The 19,006-nt window shown below is 46.4% G+C and overlaps 1 protein-coding gene across 1 annotated transcript in view; it reads left to right on the forward strand.

The window, feature by feature from the left end:
- Positions 1–18,706, forward strand: part of Mthfd1 (methylenetetrahydrofolate dehydrogenase, cyclohydrolase and formyltetrahydrofolate synthetase 1) — a 65,150-nt gene extending 46,444 nt beyond the window's left edge. Inside the window, exons 18-28 of the mRNA XM_021202701.2 lie at positions 444–584; positions 2,210–2,278; positions 2,885–2,996; positions 3,091–3,230; positions 6,279–6,320; positions 9,929–10,029; positions 10,811–10,988; positions 13,484–13,591; positions 14,081–14,233; positions 16,675–16,768; positions 18,483–18,706. Coding sequence (XP_021058360.1) covers positions 444–584; positions 2,210–2,278; positions 2,885–2,996; positions 3,091–3,230; positions 6,279–6,320; positions 9,929–10,029; positions 10,811–10,988; positions 13,484–13,591; positions 14,081–14,233; positions 16,675–16,764 — 1,134 coding nt within the window. The 3' untranslated portion in view covers positions 16,765–16,768; positions 18,483–18,706. The remainder of the gene's footprint in view (positions 1–443; positions 585–2,209; positions 2,279–2,884; positions 2,997–3,090; positions 3,231–6,278; positions 6,321–9,928; positions 10,030–10,810; positions 10,989–13,483; positions 13,592–14,080; positions 14,234–16,674; positions 16,769–18,482) is intronic.
- The last annotated feature ends 300 nt before the right edge of the window (positions 18,707–19,006 follow it).

Raw genomic sequence — 19,006 nt, forward strand, 5'->3', positions numbered from 1 at the left:
ATGGTTGTGAGCCACCATGTGGTTGCTGGGATTTGAACTCAGGACCTCTGGAAGAGCAGTCAGTGCTCTTAACTGCTGAGCCATCTCTCCAGCCCCTCAAACTTCTTATAGCTGAGGATGACTTTGAACTCTGCTCCTCCGTGAGCTGGGATGATAAGCGTGTATGACCACACCTGTTATCTGAGGTGCTGGGGACCGGGTGCCCAGGGCTTTGTGCATGCTGGGCAAGTGGTCTGCCCCAATGCTACAACCCCTAGAACACTGACTTTTAAAAAATGATTATTCAAAGCTTCTGAGCAATTATAAATTTCTCAACTGTTGGAAGATTGCTTAGTTATTTCTGTTCCATCCTTGTTAGCCATTTGTCTGAGCCAAAAGACATGCCTCTGATATTCCCCCTTCTGGTTTGACACCAAGGGTCTTCTTTATCTCTCTGCCCACAGGCCCAGTTTGATATCTCTGTAGCCAGTGAGATCATGGCAGTCCTGGCCCTCACTAGTTCTCTGGAAGACATGAGAGAGAGACTGGGCAAAATGGTGGTGGCATCCAGTAAGAAAGGGGAGCCCATCAGTTGCGAAGACCTGGTGAGTGACAGGCAGGGTCCAGCATCCCGGGGTTTTTCAGTGACTGTTAAAAGCAGAGATTATGCTCTACTCAAAATGATGCAATTAACTGATTGACTGATTGCAAAAATTATAAAATGTATATTTTTAGACGTTCTTCATAGCAAATGATGGTAGTGGTGTTGGGCTCTTGTAATGGGGCTACAAGTGCCAGGTGATCTGAACGATGCTTTCTTCCTGCAAGTTTCTTCCTGAGCAAGCGCTGACTACAGTTCATGTGAACACCTAGAGTCCCCCGATGTTTGCCTCCCCATGACACTTGGCTTGGAAGGGCTCATTGGTCAGTTTGGCCAATAGTCTTCTAGCTGAGTCTCTTTCTCTTTTGCTTGTTTGGTGTGTTGTTGTTGTTGTTTCTTTAGACAGGGTCTCTCTATGTCTGGCTGTCCTGGAACGCTATGTATGTATGTATGTATGTATGTATATATATATGTATGTATGTATATATGTATGTATGTATGTATGTATGTATGTAATCTGGCTATGTATACTAGGCTGGCCTGAACCTCAGAGTTCCACTTGCCCCTGCCTCCCAAGTACTGAGATTAAAACTGTCTGCCACTATGCCCATGTAGCCCAGGCTATTCCCAAATCAGTAGCAATCTAGTTTAGCCCCACCCACCTCACCCCCTGAGTTCTGAGATTATAATAATGGTTCTCAATCTTCCTAATGCTACAACCCTTTGGTACACTTGCTTTGATTGTGGTGACCCCCCAACCATAAAATGATTTTTGTTGCTACTTTATAACTGTAATTTTGCTACTGTTCTGAATTATAATATATTTTTTAGAGACTGAGGTTTGCCAAGGGCTTATAACATTCAGGTTGAGAACTAACAGGTCATAAGCATATGCCACCTCACCTGCTTTAGATCAAAAATGTAATGGACTGTTGTATCAACACACACTGGTATAGCTGGCATGATGGCAGACAAATTTTTAAAAAGGGAGGAAAATATAAACTTTGTTTTCACCGTTAATATGTGTTTTACATTTTAACACCGAGACCTTAAATTTAGAACTGTATTTATGTTGAACATAAATGAGAACCGTTGCTTGATTTTACTTGATGTTCACCACTGGTTTTGTTCAGCGACGATTAGAAGCCTTAAAAGAAGGAGCTGGATTTGGGGGTTGAAATTAGACCTCTGGCTAGTATTCCGGCTTCCGCTTTGGGAAACATACATTGATTTTGATCTGTACACCATTTCTGCTCAGATACCAAAGTTATAAATAACTCATTGCTGTTGGACGTACCATATCTCCTCTGAACTGGACTAAATGGATTTCCCACCTCAGCCAGCAGCAGAGCTTGATTGAGGTGCTTGTTTCCATCACCACACGCTTTTTCAGAAAATTGTATGCGAAAGCCGTTTTCATTCTGCTTCCTCTCCCTGCTAAGATAACCGATGGCTTCCTAGTACAGCCAGGGAAAATAAGAAATAGCGATGAATGGCTGAGATTATGTGTAAGCACTAATTGCTCCAAGATGGTTACAGTCAATGAGAAGCCCCGGAGTGCTGAATTTTGGTTTCAGGAGATTGGATTTCTGCTCGCACGAGTTGATGCTTCGTGGGCTTGTCTTGCAGGGCGTGAGTGGGGCGCTGACAGTACTGATGAAGGATGCAATCAAGCCCAATCTCATGCAGACCTTAGAGGTGAGCTGGCTAACTCCTGGGTCCAGAGTTCACGTCCTCTATTCAGAGCCAAGAGATTATGACGCAGCCTTTCCTTGCAGAATCAGACACCTTTTTTGAAAGATTCTCCAAAGTCAGTTTGTTATGGGAGCATTGTGTATGCCACAGCATGCATGTAGAAATCAAAGGACAACTTCTTGGAGTCGGGTTTTCTCCTGGCTCTTTTACTTGGGCTTTGGGATTTGAACCCAGGTCTCCAAGCTTGCAAGGCAATCTCCTTTATCCAGTGAGCCATCTTGCCATCCCATAGAAACCTTTCCTACTGTTCATAGCTTTCCTTACTTTCCTTCTTACTGTAGCTGAGGTGAGGGGGTGTAGCTGGAATAAAATAGATGCCTTTGGGGCTGGAGATGTAGGTCAGTGGCTGAGAATTTACTTAGCATGCAAAAGGCCCTAGATTTGATTCCCGGCACTGCCTTGGAAGAGAGGTGGTGATTTTTGGAGATTTTCCTCCCAGAAGTCTTTCCCCTCCACCCCCAAATTCCAGCTAAATCCTAGCCCTTTGGCTCATGTGGCTCCATTGTGAAGCTAGGTTGGCATTTGCTCACGATGTCATGGTCTCCACAGGGCACGCCAGTGTTCGTCCATGCCGGGCCTTTTGCCAACATTGCACACGGGAATTCCTCTATCATTGCAGACCGGATTGCACTCAAGCTGGTCGGCCCTGAGGGCTTCGTAGGTGAGTTCTCCTGCATCCTCAGTGGGCGGCCATGAGTTTATCTTACATCCCAGAGTGGCCCTGGTGATTTTACAGTTGCCCCTCTCCCTTGCAGTGACGGAAGCAGGATTCGGAGCAGACATAGGAATGGAAAAGTTCTTCAACATCAAGTGCCGGTATTCTGGTCTCCAGCCACACGTGGTGGTTCTGGTTGCCACTGTCAGGGCCCTTAAGATGCATGGGGGTGGCCCCACGGTGAGGACCAGGGACTGGGAGAATGGCTGTTAGGGACCTTCCAGATGCTTGAAGGAAATTGCATGATGTGTCTCTGGGTCTGCCTGCATTCCTCTGCTCTTACTTATCCTCGTGCTCGGTAGGGTGCCAAAAGCCAGGGGACACCTTCAGGGACAAATCCTCTTGCGGCATTTTCAGGAGACCCAAACTGTCTTTATGACTACCTATCTAACCCCTTCCAAGGGCTTGTGCTTGGCCCTACTGATATTTAAAAAAAAAAAAAAAAAGCAAAAAAGTGTCAAGCAGTTATTTATAAATCCAAATCCAATTTTCCTTCTTAATATTGATGCTGGCAGCCAGCCAGCCAAGCACTGAGCTGAAAAGCAGAATTCAGCTTGTGAGTAGCAGTGCTGGCTGACAGGGTCGATGTGGCTGCCAGAGGCCATGAAGGAGAATGAGAGGACCTCTGGCTGGTATGGGCAAAGGGTGGGCTCGCCCAGAATCAGCTCCAACCTGCACTTGGTGTATTCTGAACTCCTGTTGCTTAGAAATTACACTTAAGTGTTTTCCCATCTCTTCTTTTTTTGTTTGTTTGCTTGCTTGCCTTTTGAAACAGGGTTTCTCTGTGTATCCCTGACTGTCCTAGAATTCATGCTGTAGACCAGGCTGGCCCCCACTCACACCCTCCTCCTCCTCCTCCTCCTGCCTCTGCCTCCTGAGTGCTGGGATTAAATGTAGTAGCACACCGGGCTTCACATCTTTTCTTCATATTAGCGTGCAAAGTCACTTGTACTGTTTATTTTAGTATTAAATTTCTGTTCCTTGGCCATTGGTATTGTAACTTAGGGAACAAGACCTCCCTTGTCTACAGAAAGAATCTATTTCTTGGTGCAGTGGCATACATTTGTTCTTATATAGCAATTCTCAAGTATTTTGGAATTTTTTTTCTTTGTTTTCAGGATGGGGCTGGGGGAGGGCTGTCTTCGTTTGGGTTCTATTGCTGTGGAGAGAGAGATACCATGACCACAGAAGCTCTTATAAAGGAAAACAGTTATGGCTTACAGTTTCTGAGGTTTAGTCTGTTATCACCGTGAGTGGGACTCAGTGGCATGCCGTGAGACATGGCACTGGAGAAGGAGCCGAGTGTCCTACATCCTGATCTACAGGCAGCAGAAGGAGACCATGCCACGCTGGGTGTAGCTTGAGCACGAATGACCTCAAAGGCCACCTCCACAGTGACACACTTCCTCCAACAAGGCCACACCTACTAATAGTCAATTGACACTCCCTATGGTCAAGCATTTAAACACATTAGTCTGTGGAGGCTTGTACCTATTCGAACTACCAGGGTTACACTGGGGAGTGAAGCCGCAGCTTTGCATATGCCTGACAAAATTTTACTACCAGGTCTTTACAACCTCTTTGTACACTTAAAAATTATTGAAGGCCTAAGAAAAAACTTTTATTTATGTGCATTATAGCTATTAATATTTAATGTATTTGAAGTTAGAACTGAGTTACATGTTGACATAAAAAGCACTTTAAATGACTAGCTATTATGTTTTCTGAAACAAAATATAGGCACTGTCCACTCTTCCTGTCTCTTCCATGTCTGGTTAACTAGAAACGGTAGATTCTCTTTGGAGAGATTGTAGTCCACTCAGTGAGAAAGTGAAGGCTCCTTTAGGGGAATAGTTTTGGCCTTGGTCCCCCTGGAAGGCTTGGGTCCTCTGAACACACTGTGAAGCCACTTTCCTAACTCCCGCCATGACCTCTGGCAGCCCTTAGCCGAGTTGCCCCCGTCTAGACTTTGCCCACCTAGGACACCCCTTTCTACGAGGAATGCAGTGTCCTTCTGATCCTACCCAGCATTCCTGTCTCAGATACACTTCAGTCAGCATCCTCACACCGTGACGTGAGCAAGGGCAGCTAAGAGAAACCCACAAAGCCTTAAACTCCCCCCAAAACACTGAACCCTTGGGGGAGGGGGACTTTTTTTTTTTTTTTTAACTCTTGAGTGTGAACTGTGTAGGTGACAATATTATGTTGCAAAGTCAAAAGGTTGGACCTGCCAGGGAGTCTGAGCAGTCCTGAAAGGAGGCTTTGCCTATCCCACGATGCCCGGGAGCCAGATGCGTGGGAAGTTACGTGGACAGTCACTGCTTCCTATCTCTCTTCCATATGGCCCTTCAAGAGTCACAACCCCATAGACTGGATGTGCAGACCTCAGTCTTCCTGAAGAGTAGAAGACCCAGCTAGAAGCTTTTTAATCACTGTGTTGCCTACAGTGACCACGGAGTCAACCTGGAGCCATTTGATGTACCATCCAGTAGGGTTGAGCCAGCTCCCCAGATGAGGACCCAGGCCCTTCTTCCTAGCGACACAGTGGGCTCACTGCTTTAGAGTTTATGTACCTCTGAGTCTGCTCTACCTCAGAGGAAGAAAGTCTGACCATTGTGCCCTCAGCCCCTTTTCTTGGGCTCAGGCTGCCCTCCAACTGCTACGTTGATGAGGAGCTTGGAGTGATTCTCCTGCTTTCGTCTTCTGAGTGCTAGGGGTCCAGGCACTCACTGGCTCTTGTTTTCCCGTATTCATTGTTACAACATCACAGCCCACCCCCCACCTCTTGCCAAGGCATGAGCGGCCATGCTCCTTACAGACCTGACCTTAGACATCAGCAGTGACTCTCAGGGTTGGTGGCTGTCTTCCCCCCTCCCCTCCCTGCTCACCCTTACTTCCATTCCACTGGTGTGTGCTTCATTCACTGGGATCAGTGTTCTGCCACAAGTATATTTCTGTCTACCTTGTCCTTCATCCATCTGTGACATACCCCACCCCCACCCCCACCCCCATCCCCACCCCCACTCCCACTCTCTCGTCACAAAGAACCACCAGACCGTTCCTGGCTCTATGGTCTCACACTCCAAGCCCTTTGGGCAGGAAACAGCTTCACACTGCTGCCCCTTACTCTCTGGGGCGTGCAGCCACTTGCCTGTCACAGTGCACTAGCGCCACTTTAGTTCCAACAGTGAGTCGGAAACACAGCTGACTTTCTTTCCTTTCTTCTAGGTCACTGCTGGACTGCCTCTTCCCAAGGCTTACACAGAAGAGGTAACTACAATTATTTCTGATCAGTTGTCCTAGGAAACCGCATCCCAAATCAACATGTCTTAATCTGGAAGGCAAAGGGGGTAGGTCCTTGGGGTGTTAAGGACAAAACCTGCAGTGCCCCGGGAATCACGTTAAGGAAGTAGCTGTGACTAAATTTGGCTCATAGAGGATGGCAGAAAGCCCTTGCTCTGGACCAGTTGTGGGCAATTTGCTCCCGGGGAACAAGGCTGTATCTGGAAGCTTTTTGTTGCTATTCAATAGAGATGGGGATCTCGTTAAGTAGTCTAGGCTGGCCTTGAACTCCAGTGCTAGGATTAGAGGCGTGCACCCCATACCTAGCTAGAGTCATTTCCGCTTGTTACAACTACTTCCAGAAGTGTTGCTGGCATCTGACGGGTAAAAGACAGAGATGGTTGTTAAACAGCTGGGGTGTGTCAGGCACCCCACCCCAGTAATAAAAATGACAGTAATGCTGGAGTTAAGAAGCCCTGCCCTAGACTGTCATGCAGAAGTCCTAAATGCCATTTAAATCAAGCAAGAAGAGAGCTTTAGAAATAACCTTTCCCTCTGCAAATCCAAACCTAAATCAAAGACCTGAGATAGAGCCAGGAAATGTCCTGGTTGAGTTTGGAGGCACGTCTTCTGTAAATGGATTTGGTCTATTGGGCAGGAGCTCAAAGAACAGTTCTGAGCTCTTTTCTTCTTCTTCATACTGATATCATTTACCATCAAAGAAACATCCCCAGGGCCACTGTGAGTGATTACATAACCGATGGGCCTTGGATAAGATGCAGGGTCAGCTGCTGTCGCTGCTGATTCAATTTCTCTGTCCTTCTGGAGGGAAGCTCTTACATTATCAGGCGGTGCAGGGTCGGTGTACGGCCCCCAGATGAAGTTTGCAAAATTGACTGGAAAAAAAACGATGGTTGGTGCCTTAAGTCTGCCTGTCTTCTGAGCTGTGATTTGCCTTTTATGGTCATCTGTGTGATTCAGGCGTAGGAGGGGAATTCACAGCTCTGGCCCTCCTGCTACCCCACAGCCTTTCCTGTGTCTAATTACAGTGACTGCCCCGAACTGGCCCAGCTGGTGTCTTCATTTAAGAAATTCGGCTTATTTAAAACTGTTCTCAGTCGGTCTTATATATTAATTGTTTTTTATGTGACTGGAGGTAAAAACAAGAGTGTGCTTTAAATTGTCAGATAAATCTTGATCTCAGATTGCAATGAAAGGGAATCACAAGTTGCTTGATAGCTTAGTTGGTAGTATGATTGCACTTCACACGCACGAAACTTTGGGTTTACTCTCTACTACTGTGCAAGGCCAGGCGAGCGAGGGCCTGAGTGTCGGTGTTGGCACACTTGGAAAGTGGAAGGACTGGGATCAAAATCCTTGCCTACACAGCAAGCCTGAGGCAGGCCTGGGGGGGCACGAGGCCCTATACCCATCCATTCATCTATCTAGATCTACATAGATAGTTAAATTTCGGGGGACTTAACCTAGTGGAAGGAGCGAGCCAGCCCCTGCAAACTGACCTTTGATCTCTATACGCATACCATGGTACAAGCCACAGTGGGGAGGCATACACAAATAAATGTAATTTTGAAAATAACAAGTAGCCATGCTTGGTGGCATGTGCCTTTAATCTAAGCACTTGGGAGGCAGATCTCTGTGAGTTCAAGGCCAGCCTGATCTACATAGTGAGTTTCAGGACAGCCAGAGCTACATAGTAAAAAAAAAAAAAAAAAAGACAGAAGGAAAAAAAAATCTTTAAGGTATATAGTTTCAAGACAAGAATGATGGCATATTCCTCTAATCCCCACATTTAAGAGGATGAGGCAGGAGGATCACAAGAGCCCAGAAAATATAGTAAGGTCCTGTCAGGAAATAAGTCAGTAATGATCTGGAGCCATGACTCAGTAGTTAAGAGCACTGGCTTCACTTCCAGAGGACCTGGCTTTGATTCCAGATACCCACATAGTGGGTCACAACCATCTATGACTCCAGTCCCAGAGAGGATCCAACCCCCTCCTCTGGCTTCCAGGGACACTGCATGCACACAGTGCACAAACATGCAGGCAAACACCTATACACATACAATAATTAAATTTTTTTAAAAAGCTTTTATTTTTTTAAGAATTAAATAAATACAGCTCAGTGGTTAAGCGCACTGACTGCTCTTCCACGGGGCCTGAGTTCAGTAAAGTAAGTAATACTTCTGCTGGTTTCTTTCATTACTTCCCTTTAAATTTTAGATTTTACAGTTTTTTTGTGGGGATGCTTGCCGAGAATGGCATATGAGACTATCGGTACATTGCCCAGAACAAATTCTTACTCAAGATGATTTATGTGTAGGAATGTTTTGCCCGCTTCTGCATCCTTTGGCCCTCCTTTGCTTCATGTTGTTGAGTGCTGGGGTCATGGGCATGGGCCACCACAGCTGGCATATGTGCTGAGAGTCAAACTTAGGGCTTCATGCGTCTAAGCAAGCACCCTGCCAACTCAGCTGTAGCCTCAGCCCCTAATAGTCATGTTTACTGTAGGTTTTTCTTTTAACCTCTATGTTTTTTATGTGTATGTGGGAAGTACCTACATGTATATGTGTGTACCATACACATGTCTGGCTCCCTCAGAGGCAGAAGAGGACATCAGATCTCCTGGAACTAGAATTGTAGGTGGTTGTTTTAGGGCCCCCCGTAAGAATAGTCAGTGCTTTAACTGCTGAGCCATCTCTCCAGCCCCGGCTTTTCTTTTAAGCTTATTTTTATTTATGTGTCTCCGCGTGCAGGCACATGCATGGGGTGGGGGATGTCTGAAGAGACCAGAAGGGAATGAATGAGCCGTAGCACTGGGGTTACAGGCTGGTGTGAGTTGCCTGACTTGGGTACTGGATCCAAACTCATTTCCTGTGAAAGAACAGGAAGTGTCCACTTAACCACTGAGTTATCGGTCCTACACAGTCCTCGGGTTGTCCACATAGTGTTTCCTTATTTGATTAGCCTTGGGAAGGCTCCTGGTTGAGTTCCTTAAATCCTCTGAAACTTCGCTGACTTTATTGCTTGACAGTCTTTATGGCTGGTGGGGCCTGTGCTGGGCTCTGTCCTGATCAAATGGCTCCCACTGAGAAGAATCTTGTCAGTTTGTAGCACACCTTGGGAGTTAATCTGCTGTGTAAACACACAAGCTGTGAATGTCATTTAAGTAGAGGCATCAGACTCATCCCCTTCAAAGAACTAAGAGGCCATTGCATGCTTTCGAGATGTAGGGAGGTGGCACAGCTTGTTGAGTGCTGTAGACAGGAGTCGCTTCTCCCTCCTCCACCAGCAGCATCACCGGCCCTCATGGTGACCACCACCATCTTCCCCTTCTTCCAGCTCCAAGACACACCTTCCTTTTTTATTGTTATCTTATTTGAGACAAGGATTTACTGTGTACCCACACTAATCTCAACTTCTCTATCCTCCAGCCTCTGCCTGCTGAATGCTGGGATTATGGGTGTGCCCACTATGCCCCAGGGACAGTGACAGTCTGTCTCTGTCTTAAGCAGAGGCAGCAGCTGCTTTCAGGCCAGCTTGTTTTGACCTTACAGGCCATTTGCTATTGTTTGACAGGACCTGGACCTGGTTGAAAAGGGCTTCAGTAACTTGAGGAAACAAATAGAAAATGCTAGAATGTTTGGAGTGCCTGTCGTTGTGGCTGTGAACGCGTTCAAGTAAGTGTGAAATAGAGAGAGGAGGAATGTCGAAAATGTGGCAAGCTCAGTGCCACCCTGAGCTCCATTTAGTTCTCCACTTACAGCTGTTGGTTACTGCTTGCGGTCTAGTCTGTGATGTGACAGGCACTGTGTGTGTCACAGCAGACACGCGTTAGCTAACTCACCACTGAGTTCCAGAAGTCAGAATTGCTCCTGAGGGCCCTCTTCTCTACTGAGCAACTCGGAGAACACACAGGCTTAACAAGAAATTGTTCTTTTCGGGTGTTCCCGGGCCTTTTGTGCTTACAGAAGAGCATGGGCTGCAGAATATCTTTATTTCTCTGGGTCAGGTGGGATGCTCTGTTTGAGAGAGTTGAATGCATTGAGCTAGAAGTGTTCGTGCAAGAACTGTGTGGGTGGCTTGGCACTTTAGCACTGTTTAGGGTTTTGCAATAATGCCCTCACCGCAGCGCCATGGGAAGCAGCAGGTTTTAAAGCTAGTATTTACTGATTCCCAGCGGTGCGCTGGGATTGTTCCACATGCTTTAAACATGTTCCTGTCTAACCCTCAGCATCCCTGGGCAGCGCTGCTGTGAAGCTTTCCATTTCTTCCTTGTAGGAGCCAAATAAGTACGGATAAAGTAACTGGCCAGAGGTCACAGAGCTGAGCTTAGAAGTGGGCAGGACTGAGTGGTGTCCTTTTCTCAGGCAGTAACTCTCGTGGGCTTTAGCGGCATAAGCAAGCCGTACTCTCCCCTCCAGCCAACGTCATGCTTTAACATGAAGCCCTCCCATGCAGGACAGATACTGATGCTGAGCTGGACCTCGTCAGCCGCCTCTCCAGAGAACATGGGGCTTTTGATGCTGTCAAGTGCACCCACTGGGCAGAAGGGGGCCAGGGGGCCTTGGCCCTGGCTCAGGCTGTCCAGAGAGCGTCACAGGCCCCCAGCAGCTTCCAGCTTCTCTATGACCTCAAGGTAGGTTTGCTTGCTCTGTGCAAAATGCCGCAAGCGTGGAGCTTGTGTGCAGCTATGGGTAGCCTTATGCACGGGTCTGATTGCCTCACGGGTGAGTCACCTGCAACCACAGCCTGGACCCTGAGCTCGAGGCATCTCTTACAAACGCGGATGACCTCATACCCTAACTTTGTAAAGCTTATAATGTATACACCCCTTTGTGGGTGGAGCCAACCATGTAACTCAGTAACACTTCCTGGTATCGTGTTGCCTCAAGTTCAGAGAAACGCCATCACCCTAAACCAGAGCGCCTCCACAGGCTTCGTCAGAGTCTCCATCACTGAGTCAGGGGACTCGCATCTGGCCTTGCAGAAGCAGTTTGTCCCATGGCACATTGCAGTTACCTTAGAGAATGCTATTATTAATATGGAGTTGTGTTTCAGGATGTGATAGGGTGTGCGAGCCTATCAACAGTAATTAGAAACTTTGTACTGTAGTGTACATTATAGGTAGTTCTGCTTGTATTATTATTTTTTTTTTGGGGGGGGGGGGTTCGAGACAGGGTTTCTCTTTCTCTGTACAGCCCTGGCTGACCTGGAACTCACTTTGTAGACCAGGCTGGCCTCAAACTCAGAAATCTGCCTGCCTCTGTCTTCCGAGTGCTGGAATTAAAGACGTGTGCCCAGCTCTGCTTGTATTCTTTAGGCTACATTTTGGCTTGGTTTTTCAAAGACTTTGGGAAATAGCCACAAAGCAGAGTGGAGCCCGGATCAGATGACTCAGTCACTAAAGCATCTGCCACATAAGCATGCTGACCTGAGTTCAGATCCCTCGCACCACGTGTAAGAACCAGATGTAGTGGTGCGTGTCTGTAAACGCCGGTGCTGGACACGTGCACATCTGTAGACTTAACTGCCAGCCAGCGTTGCCAAGTCAGTGAGTGAGCTATAGGTTCAGTGAGAGACCCTGACACAAAAAATAAGGTGAAGAGGGTTAGGCGAAGATATCCGAGGTTATCCTGTTGCCTCTATCTGTTCTCCTAAGCTCATATGTGCGTGCACACACACACACACTGGAGGAGGAAACCCTATTATCCTTGAGAGGTTTTTTGTTTTTGTTTGTTTAAAGATTTATTTATTTATTATATGTAAGTACACGGTAGCTGTCTTCATACACTCCAGAAGAGGGTGTCAGATCTCATTATGGATGGTNGTGAGCCACAATGTGGTTGCTGGGATTTGAACTCAGGACCTTTGGAAGAGCTTTCAGTGCTCTTATCCATCTCTCCAGCCCCTGTTCTTGAGTTTTAACTTAAAACATTTCTGCCTTTTCTCTCTGCACTGTGCCCATGTGTGTGCCTAATACACGGAGTTAATTGGCATACTCCTATTGATAATGGCATTCTCCTATTGAGCTTTGGTTTTGTAAATGGCTTTGGAAGTCTGTTTGAACAATCACCCTTCTAGAAAATGCCATAAACATAAATGCTCACAAGTAAGAAGCACTTGCAAGGCCCCTCTTCAAGCCACTGTCCAGGGTCAGGAGCCCTAGACCTTCCAGGCTGTCAGGTGACCTGAAAGGTGAGAAGATGGGGCTTCAGACCTGGTTCTCCAGGGGCTTTTCTCTGTTCTGGAAACTGGAGGCTGCCACTTTGTGTCATTCAACATCTGCGGGTCTGAAATCACCCCTCAACCAGAGTAGTTTTGCTTCCGAAGTTCTAAATGTGCCTTGGCATTTAAGACACTCCAATTATAAGATGCATATGAATGCCACCTGCATCTTTATAAAGCCACTACTGAGAGCGTGCACACTTTCATGTCTGCTTTCTAAAGCTCGCAAGTCGTCACTGGTTAGCAAAGAGTAAAGTTTGGATTTTATAGAAACAACATTGCTCTTTTCAAAATCTACCTGATATGCTCATTTAGCCCTGGTTGCTTAGGGGCTTGATATGTGTACATCTGTACAAATATATGTCTATGTAGACAATAACTTAACATCTGTGAGATATTTTCCACTTAACCAAATCTGAAACTTTGTATTAAAATGGTTCTGGGCTAGCAAGGTAGCTTACCATATAAAGGCACTCGCAGCAAACTGGATGACCTGAGTTCAGTCCCCAGAACCCATATTGCTGAAAGAGAACTGACTTTTGTAAGCTGTCCTCTGGTCTCCACACAGGAGCAATGGGAAATGCATTCCCACATGCTTAAACACATATAATAAGTAGAAAAGGTAGGTTGGTTGGTTGTTTGTTTTTTAATTATAAGAAAATGTTTCTAACCCTAAGCTAGAGATGTAGCTTAGTGGTAGAGTGTTAGTCTAGAATATGCAAGACCCTGGGTTTTGGTTAAATGTTTGTGACCCAAAAAAAAAAAAAAAAAAAAAACCCTCAAGTTATTTGCACTTATAGCACATAGAATGCATTGTGTCCCTTTTGGGGGTCATTGATCTAGAATGTCCTTGCTAAGAATCCTCACATGTGCCTAGTCACAGTCCCCTTGTCTTTTGTATACTAGCTCTCAATTGAGGATAAAATCAGGATTATTGCACAGAAGATCTACGGGGCTGATGACATCGAATTGCTCCCCGAAGCACAGAACAAAGCAGAAATCTACACAAAGCAGGTGGGTGATTGCCCCTGAGTTCTGGACCCTGAACTTCGCAGCCTTGTGACCTCCTACACTCTACCCCTCAGATAGCAGCCTCCTCTCCCAAAATGCTGGGTTTGAGTTCGAAATTGCAACCCTAGATTCTGTATTTACCTGTAAGTGTATATGAGCATCTAGAAAAGCCAGGATGGGTTATAGAATGTCTTCCTGGGATACTAAGACACCCCTGTGGTGGACTGTGTTTGATTTTCTAGATGGAAGTCAGTCATTTGTAGAATATAGTTAAGTACTTTCCTCCTTCCCTTACTGGGATTCTTTTTTTTTGTTTTGGTCTGCAGTAACTAAACTGGAGGGTAGGCAGTAAGGCAGAGGTGGGTATGCAGAGAGGTAGCTGTCTCAGAGCCTCCTGACAATATTCCAGATGTTCTTTATTGTATAGTCACACCTGTATTCCAGATGTTCTTTATTGTATAGTCACACCCATATTCCCTTTTTCCCACCCAGGGCTTTGGGAATCTACCCATCTGCATGGCCAAAACACACTTGTCTTTGTCTCACAACCCGGAGCAAAAAGGGGTGCCTACTGGCTTCGTTCTGCCCATCCGGGACATCCGTGCCAGCGTTGGGGCTGGTTTCCTGTACCCTTTAGTAGGAACGGTAAGTGGAGGCTGTAAGAGGAACGTGTTCATTGCATCTCCTCTGAAATGTGTCACTCAGGCTGTCAGAGAGTGCCAGATTGCCATAGTCTAGGAGAAAGGTGTAATTAGGCCTATCCTGGTTAATCCTGGTCTTGATATGGACCATGTAGTTACAACGCGGCACCTACCTCTATTGAGTAAGTTCTGTTCCCCAGTGGTAGTATACAGTTGGTTCAATCCAGAATGGGTCTAATTAGGCTCAAATGATGCCAAAATTCAGTCTGCTCTCTGTGTACATGGCTTGAGCATCCACTGATTCAGTTGTCTGTGGGTCGATAGGAGTTGGGTATGGTGGCACACACCTGTAATCCTGAGATGCGGAGGCAGGAGGTCTGTTTTAAGTTTGAGGCCAGCATGCTGTACTTAATAGGTCTAGGTCAGCCAAGGCTGCATACATAGTGAGACCCTATCTCAAACAACCAGCAACTCTCCCTTATAGAGCCAGTGCCCACGTGTGGGTCTGTGCACTTGCTGCTGCTTTCTGATCATCTCGGCCTCTCCTTTTCCTTTCTACCCTCCTGCTCAGGCCTCTATCCAAGTATCTTTAATAAAACTTGGTTTCCAAAACAAAACTGCTGTGGGGAAAAATGTGTCTGTATCGAGTGTGTATAGATCCATCGTTCTCTAAACAATGTCCTTCCTGTAATGACTATTTATATAGTTCTTACATTGTATTGGGTGTGACCGAGCACTTGCCTAGTATGCCCAAGGACCTGGGTTCAATCTCAGCATAGCACAAAAAAAACCAAAGCCAAACAACCTTAGCAACTCCTGATTGCTATGGAAATCTCGGCAGAGCTCGGAAGGTGCGTGCCTACGTGCATGTGTGATGCTTTAACATGTAGTGACTTTTCAGAGTTTGATATCTAGGGTTGCATGTAAGTATACATGCCACCGCTTATTTGATTTTCTGCTTCTCGGTGACCAGATCTTCCTCTCTGAGAAAGAATAAAAGTACTGGAAATCCTACCCGTTGCTGCTCTAACAACCATGTCTAGAATTTTCTGCCAGCACATGCATGCATATTTGGGTCAGTGGTATCTATCCCTCGCCTTTATAATACTGACTGCTGGGTTGTTCTGGGTCTGAAGACCGGTTCTTTCCTTTCCCCACTTTGTCCCTACACCCACCCCTTTCTGTCTTCCTACAGAATGCTTTGATAGAAGCCTCGGAGTGTATTGATCCGTGTGCTCAGATGTCAGGATTAGGTTTTTCTTAAATATTGATGTTTTGTGTTACAGAAAATGACTCATCTGTTTTATGACATTTGTATAGTAAAGTTTTAGAACTTCAGTCTAAGCTGTCTTCTGGGTCTGGTCTCGAGCGTGTATATATTCATTATACAGGCAGTATGACAGAAAAAAAAAATACATTTTCAGTTACCAACCATACAAATGTGCTGATAGATGGCAGAGCCAAGTGTTCAGAAAAGAAGCAAGCACAAACATAGTGCAGAAGCTTCCAGTTTAGCTTTAAAACGCCTGGGATCATAAGAATAGAGACCGTCAAACCTCCCAGGCTTTATCCAGAAATGTCTTGGCCCCGAATTAAAGGATGTGAAACGTAATGTCAAGTCACTGCAACAGAAATCACATGGGCGCCTATGCAAGCAAGACTCATGGAAGGAAAATTCAAAAGCAGACCAGAGCTGTTCCTGTTTCGGCTGCTTTGTTTAGCTGTTTTGAGAGATGGTTTTGCTCGGTAGTCCTGGTGTGTGTTAACTCACCAAGTACCCCAGGCTGGGACTACAGGGTGTCCCAGCTTCCTTAGCTCTTGTGAAGTACAGCTAAGGCAGTTGAATGGTGAGCTCCCTGGCTTCCCCAGCATCTGCCAATGCCAGGTAGGGTACAGGTCCATGCTTCCCCCACCACATCAGCCCTGACTGTCCTGGGCAAGGTCAAAGGGAGGCCTGGCCTTTGGCTTGAAGAGGGACGTGAGCGTTTCTTGTTGAGTTCATCTCTGAATCAATGACTGGGTTTTTAATATGTAACAAGAAGAATACCCACTGCACTGATGCACTAAAAGGTGTGTCTGGTTCTGTAGCTGCTGCAAGGCACAAAGTGGAGGTAAATAATCATTACAAGGTGTGTGTGCGCGTGTGTATGTGTGCATGTGTCTATGTTTTTGTGTGAATGTATGCGTGTATATGTGTGTGTGTGTGTGTGTGTGTGTGTGTGAGAGAGAGAGAGAGAGAGAGAGAGAGAGAGAGAGAGAGAGAGAGAGAGAGAGAGGAACATGTAGAGTTCACAGATGACTTGTAACGACTGATTCTTGCCTTTCACTCTGTGGGTCCCAGGAATCAATCGAACTCAGGTGTCAGGATTGGTGGCAAAAATAAAAATCCACTGCGCCCCCCTTCTGGTCCCCTAAGTTCCTTTGTAATGCTGTTTTGCCTCACAGATGAGCACAATGCCTGGACTCCCTACGCGGCCCTGTTTTTATGATATTGATTTGGACCCTGAAACGGAACAAGTGAATGGATTGTTTTAAGCAGGTGAGCTGTTACTGGGCAGGAATTTTCTTGTTTGTCTTTACTTTTGCTTTACATTTGTGCATTTGTTTATTTCATGGGTGCAGGGAAGGGAGTGTGCATGGTATGTGTTGAGTTCTGGGAATTCCAGTTTGGTAGCAAGTGCCTTTCCCAGTTGAACGGTCTTGCCTGCTCTGCAGAAGTGTATTTGTTCTTATGTTTGTTACTTTGTAGCTTATTCATGAATTCTAAGGCTCAAACTGAGTCTACAAATACTCAAATTCAAGTGGTTTCCAAATATTTCCAGTGGTAATCAGGAACGATACTTGACAATAATCAGCCAATACAACACTCATGTTTCAGCTCTGATGCCCATGGCAGTCCAGGGAGAGTGTGTACAGCCTAGCCACTATGGAGCTCTGTGGCGGACGTTAGCTTCCCTTGCAGCATCCCCAGGAGGCTCGGAGCTCAGAGTTGATGATGTAGTAGAAGCAGGAGCAGCCTCAAGTCCATCTGTATACCACTCTGGCCAGGTAGTAGTGGCACACACCTTAATCCCAGCACTCTGGAAGCAGAGCCAGACGGACATCCTGGTCTACAGAGTGAGTTCCAGGATAGCCAGGACTACACAGAGAAACCCTACCTCACAAAAAGGAAGGGAGAAAGGCAAGCAGGCAAGAGTTGGGCTGGGGTATAAATGATGGTGTAGCAGTCAGCCTGTGTGAGAGCCACGTTCAGTGCCCAGGAAAGCACTCATACACTCACAGAGACATAAGTTGGCTAATGGTCCAAAAAGCAGAGAAGAAAAGAGAACCGGTTCTGGAGTTCTTAGACCCAATGTAACAGGGCCCCAGGTACTCACCGCAATGACACATTCAATTCAGATCTCAAAAATGTCAAGCAGGAAAATCCTCAACATTTCTCTCCAAGGACTTAAAAAAAAACAGCCTGCCCGTGGAAGAATGAGCTGTGGCTGGCCTATCTGGTGCAGTCAGGCCATAGAATGAGAAGAGAAAAGAATGCCTGTCTTATCAGCGGTAAGGAGCTTTTAGATGGCAGAGGAATGTCTCCAAATGTGTGCCAGGAAGATGACTTTCATCCTGTGTTTACTTACCCTGGCCAAATCTGCCAGACAGGCAAAGGGGTTACCACCCCCACTTCTGCTAGGAGACTATTTAAGGATGTCACCTACTCCAGCAAAATGAGGAACTGAACTAAGAAAAGGGAAGGTGTGAGTCTTAGGGAAGTGGACTTGGACAGTAGCAAATGGGGAGTCTGACAAGAGGGCGTGGCTATGAGTTTCTGGTCTCGCACCGAGCAGGCGGGAGGGCTGGAAGGAGCTGGGCAATAGGTGTTATAAGGTAATAAAGCAGCCTCCTGCCTGAGGAAGGGACGGTCCAGGAGGCAAGCTGTGCTCTTCATTCTGACCATGTGAGGAGAGTAAGGAGCGAGCGTGTTCCAGGGAAGCGTTTGCAGAAGGTCAGTGAGCATAGGGACATGTCCCCGGCTCCCTGCTCAGTCTGGCAGTCACACAACCACCACGCTCTGGGTTGTCTTCAAGTTCATATGTGGACAGGTCCTGGAAGAATCACCCAGAGGGAAGGGTATGAGTGTGAACAGCTTTGAGATGTAGCTGGAAAACGGTGAAGTGGGAAGGAAAGAGGAAACTGCTATGCTTGGAGAAAACACTCATTCATTCATCTGTTCATTCATTCATTCATTCTGCTTTTCTTTCCAGATCTTCCATCTCTAAGAGGCTACTCTTTCCAGCCAGTGTCTGTTCAGGCCCACCGAGGAAGTGTGCAGAAGTCTTAGAAGTCTGTCCCCGCCCTGAAGAGCTTCAGAAATAGTGGGAGTTTCCCTAAAGCCTTTCATATGCCTTAATTCATATCATGTATAAATTAACATAAATCATGTCTATTTACATAGTGAAAGTCCAGAATAAATGAAATAATTTTGCTACCTTGGTGTTGAAACATAAACTGTGCCATTGATAGACCTAGGTAGAATAGTAAGATGGCGGCCATCCATCCAGTGGACGTGTGGGGGTGGCAGGGATGCTGGATTATGTACCTGTTTCTATGAAGACACGTAATGGGGGGCCTGGAGGGGGTGGGGTAGAAGCAGGGTACGGAAGAAGACTTGCTTTCCTGTTTCTTCCTGTCTGACTGAGCTCCTCCACAGGGCCCTGCTGCTGCTTGTATGAAAGCTTGCCCTGGCATATTTGGGATTCCCACTTGAATCACTGCCTTAGTGATATTG

Source organism: Mus pahari, chromosome 7 (genome assembly GCF_900095145.1).
Source record: "Mus pahari chromosome 7, PAHARI_EIJ_v1.1, whole genome shotgun sequence".
NCBI lineage: Eukaryota > Metazoa > Chordata > Mammalia > Rodentia > Muridae > Mus > Mus pahari.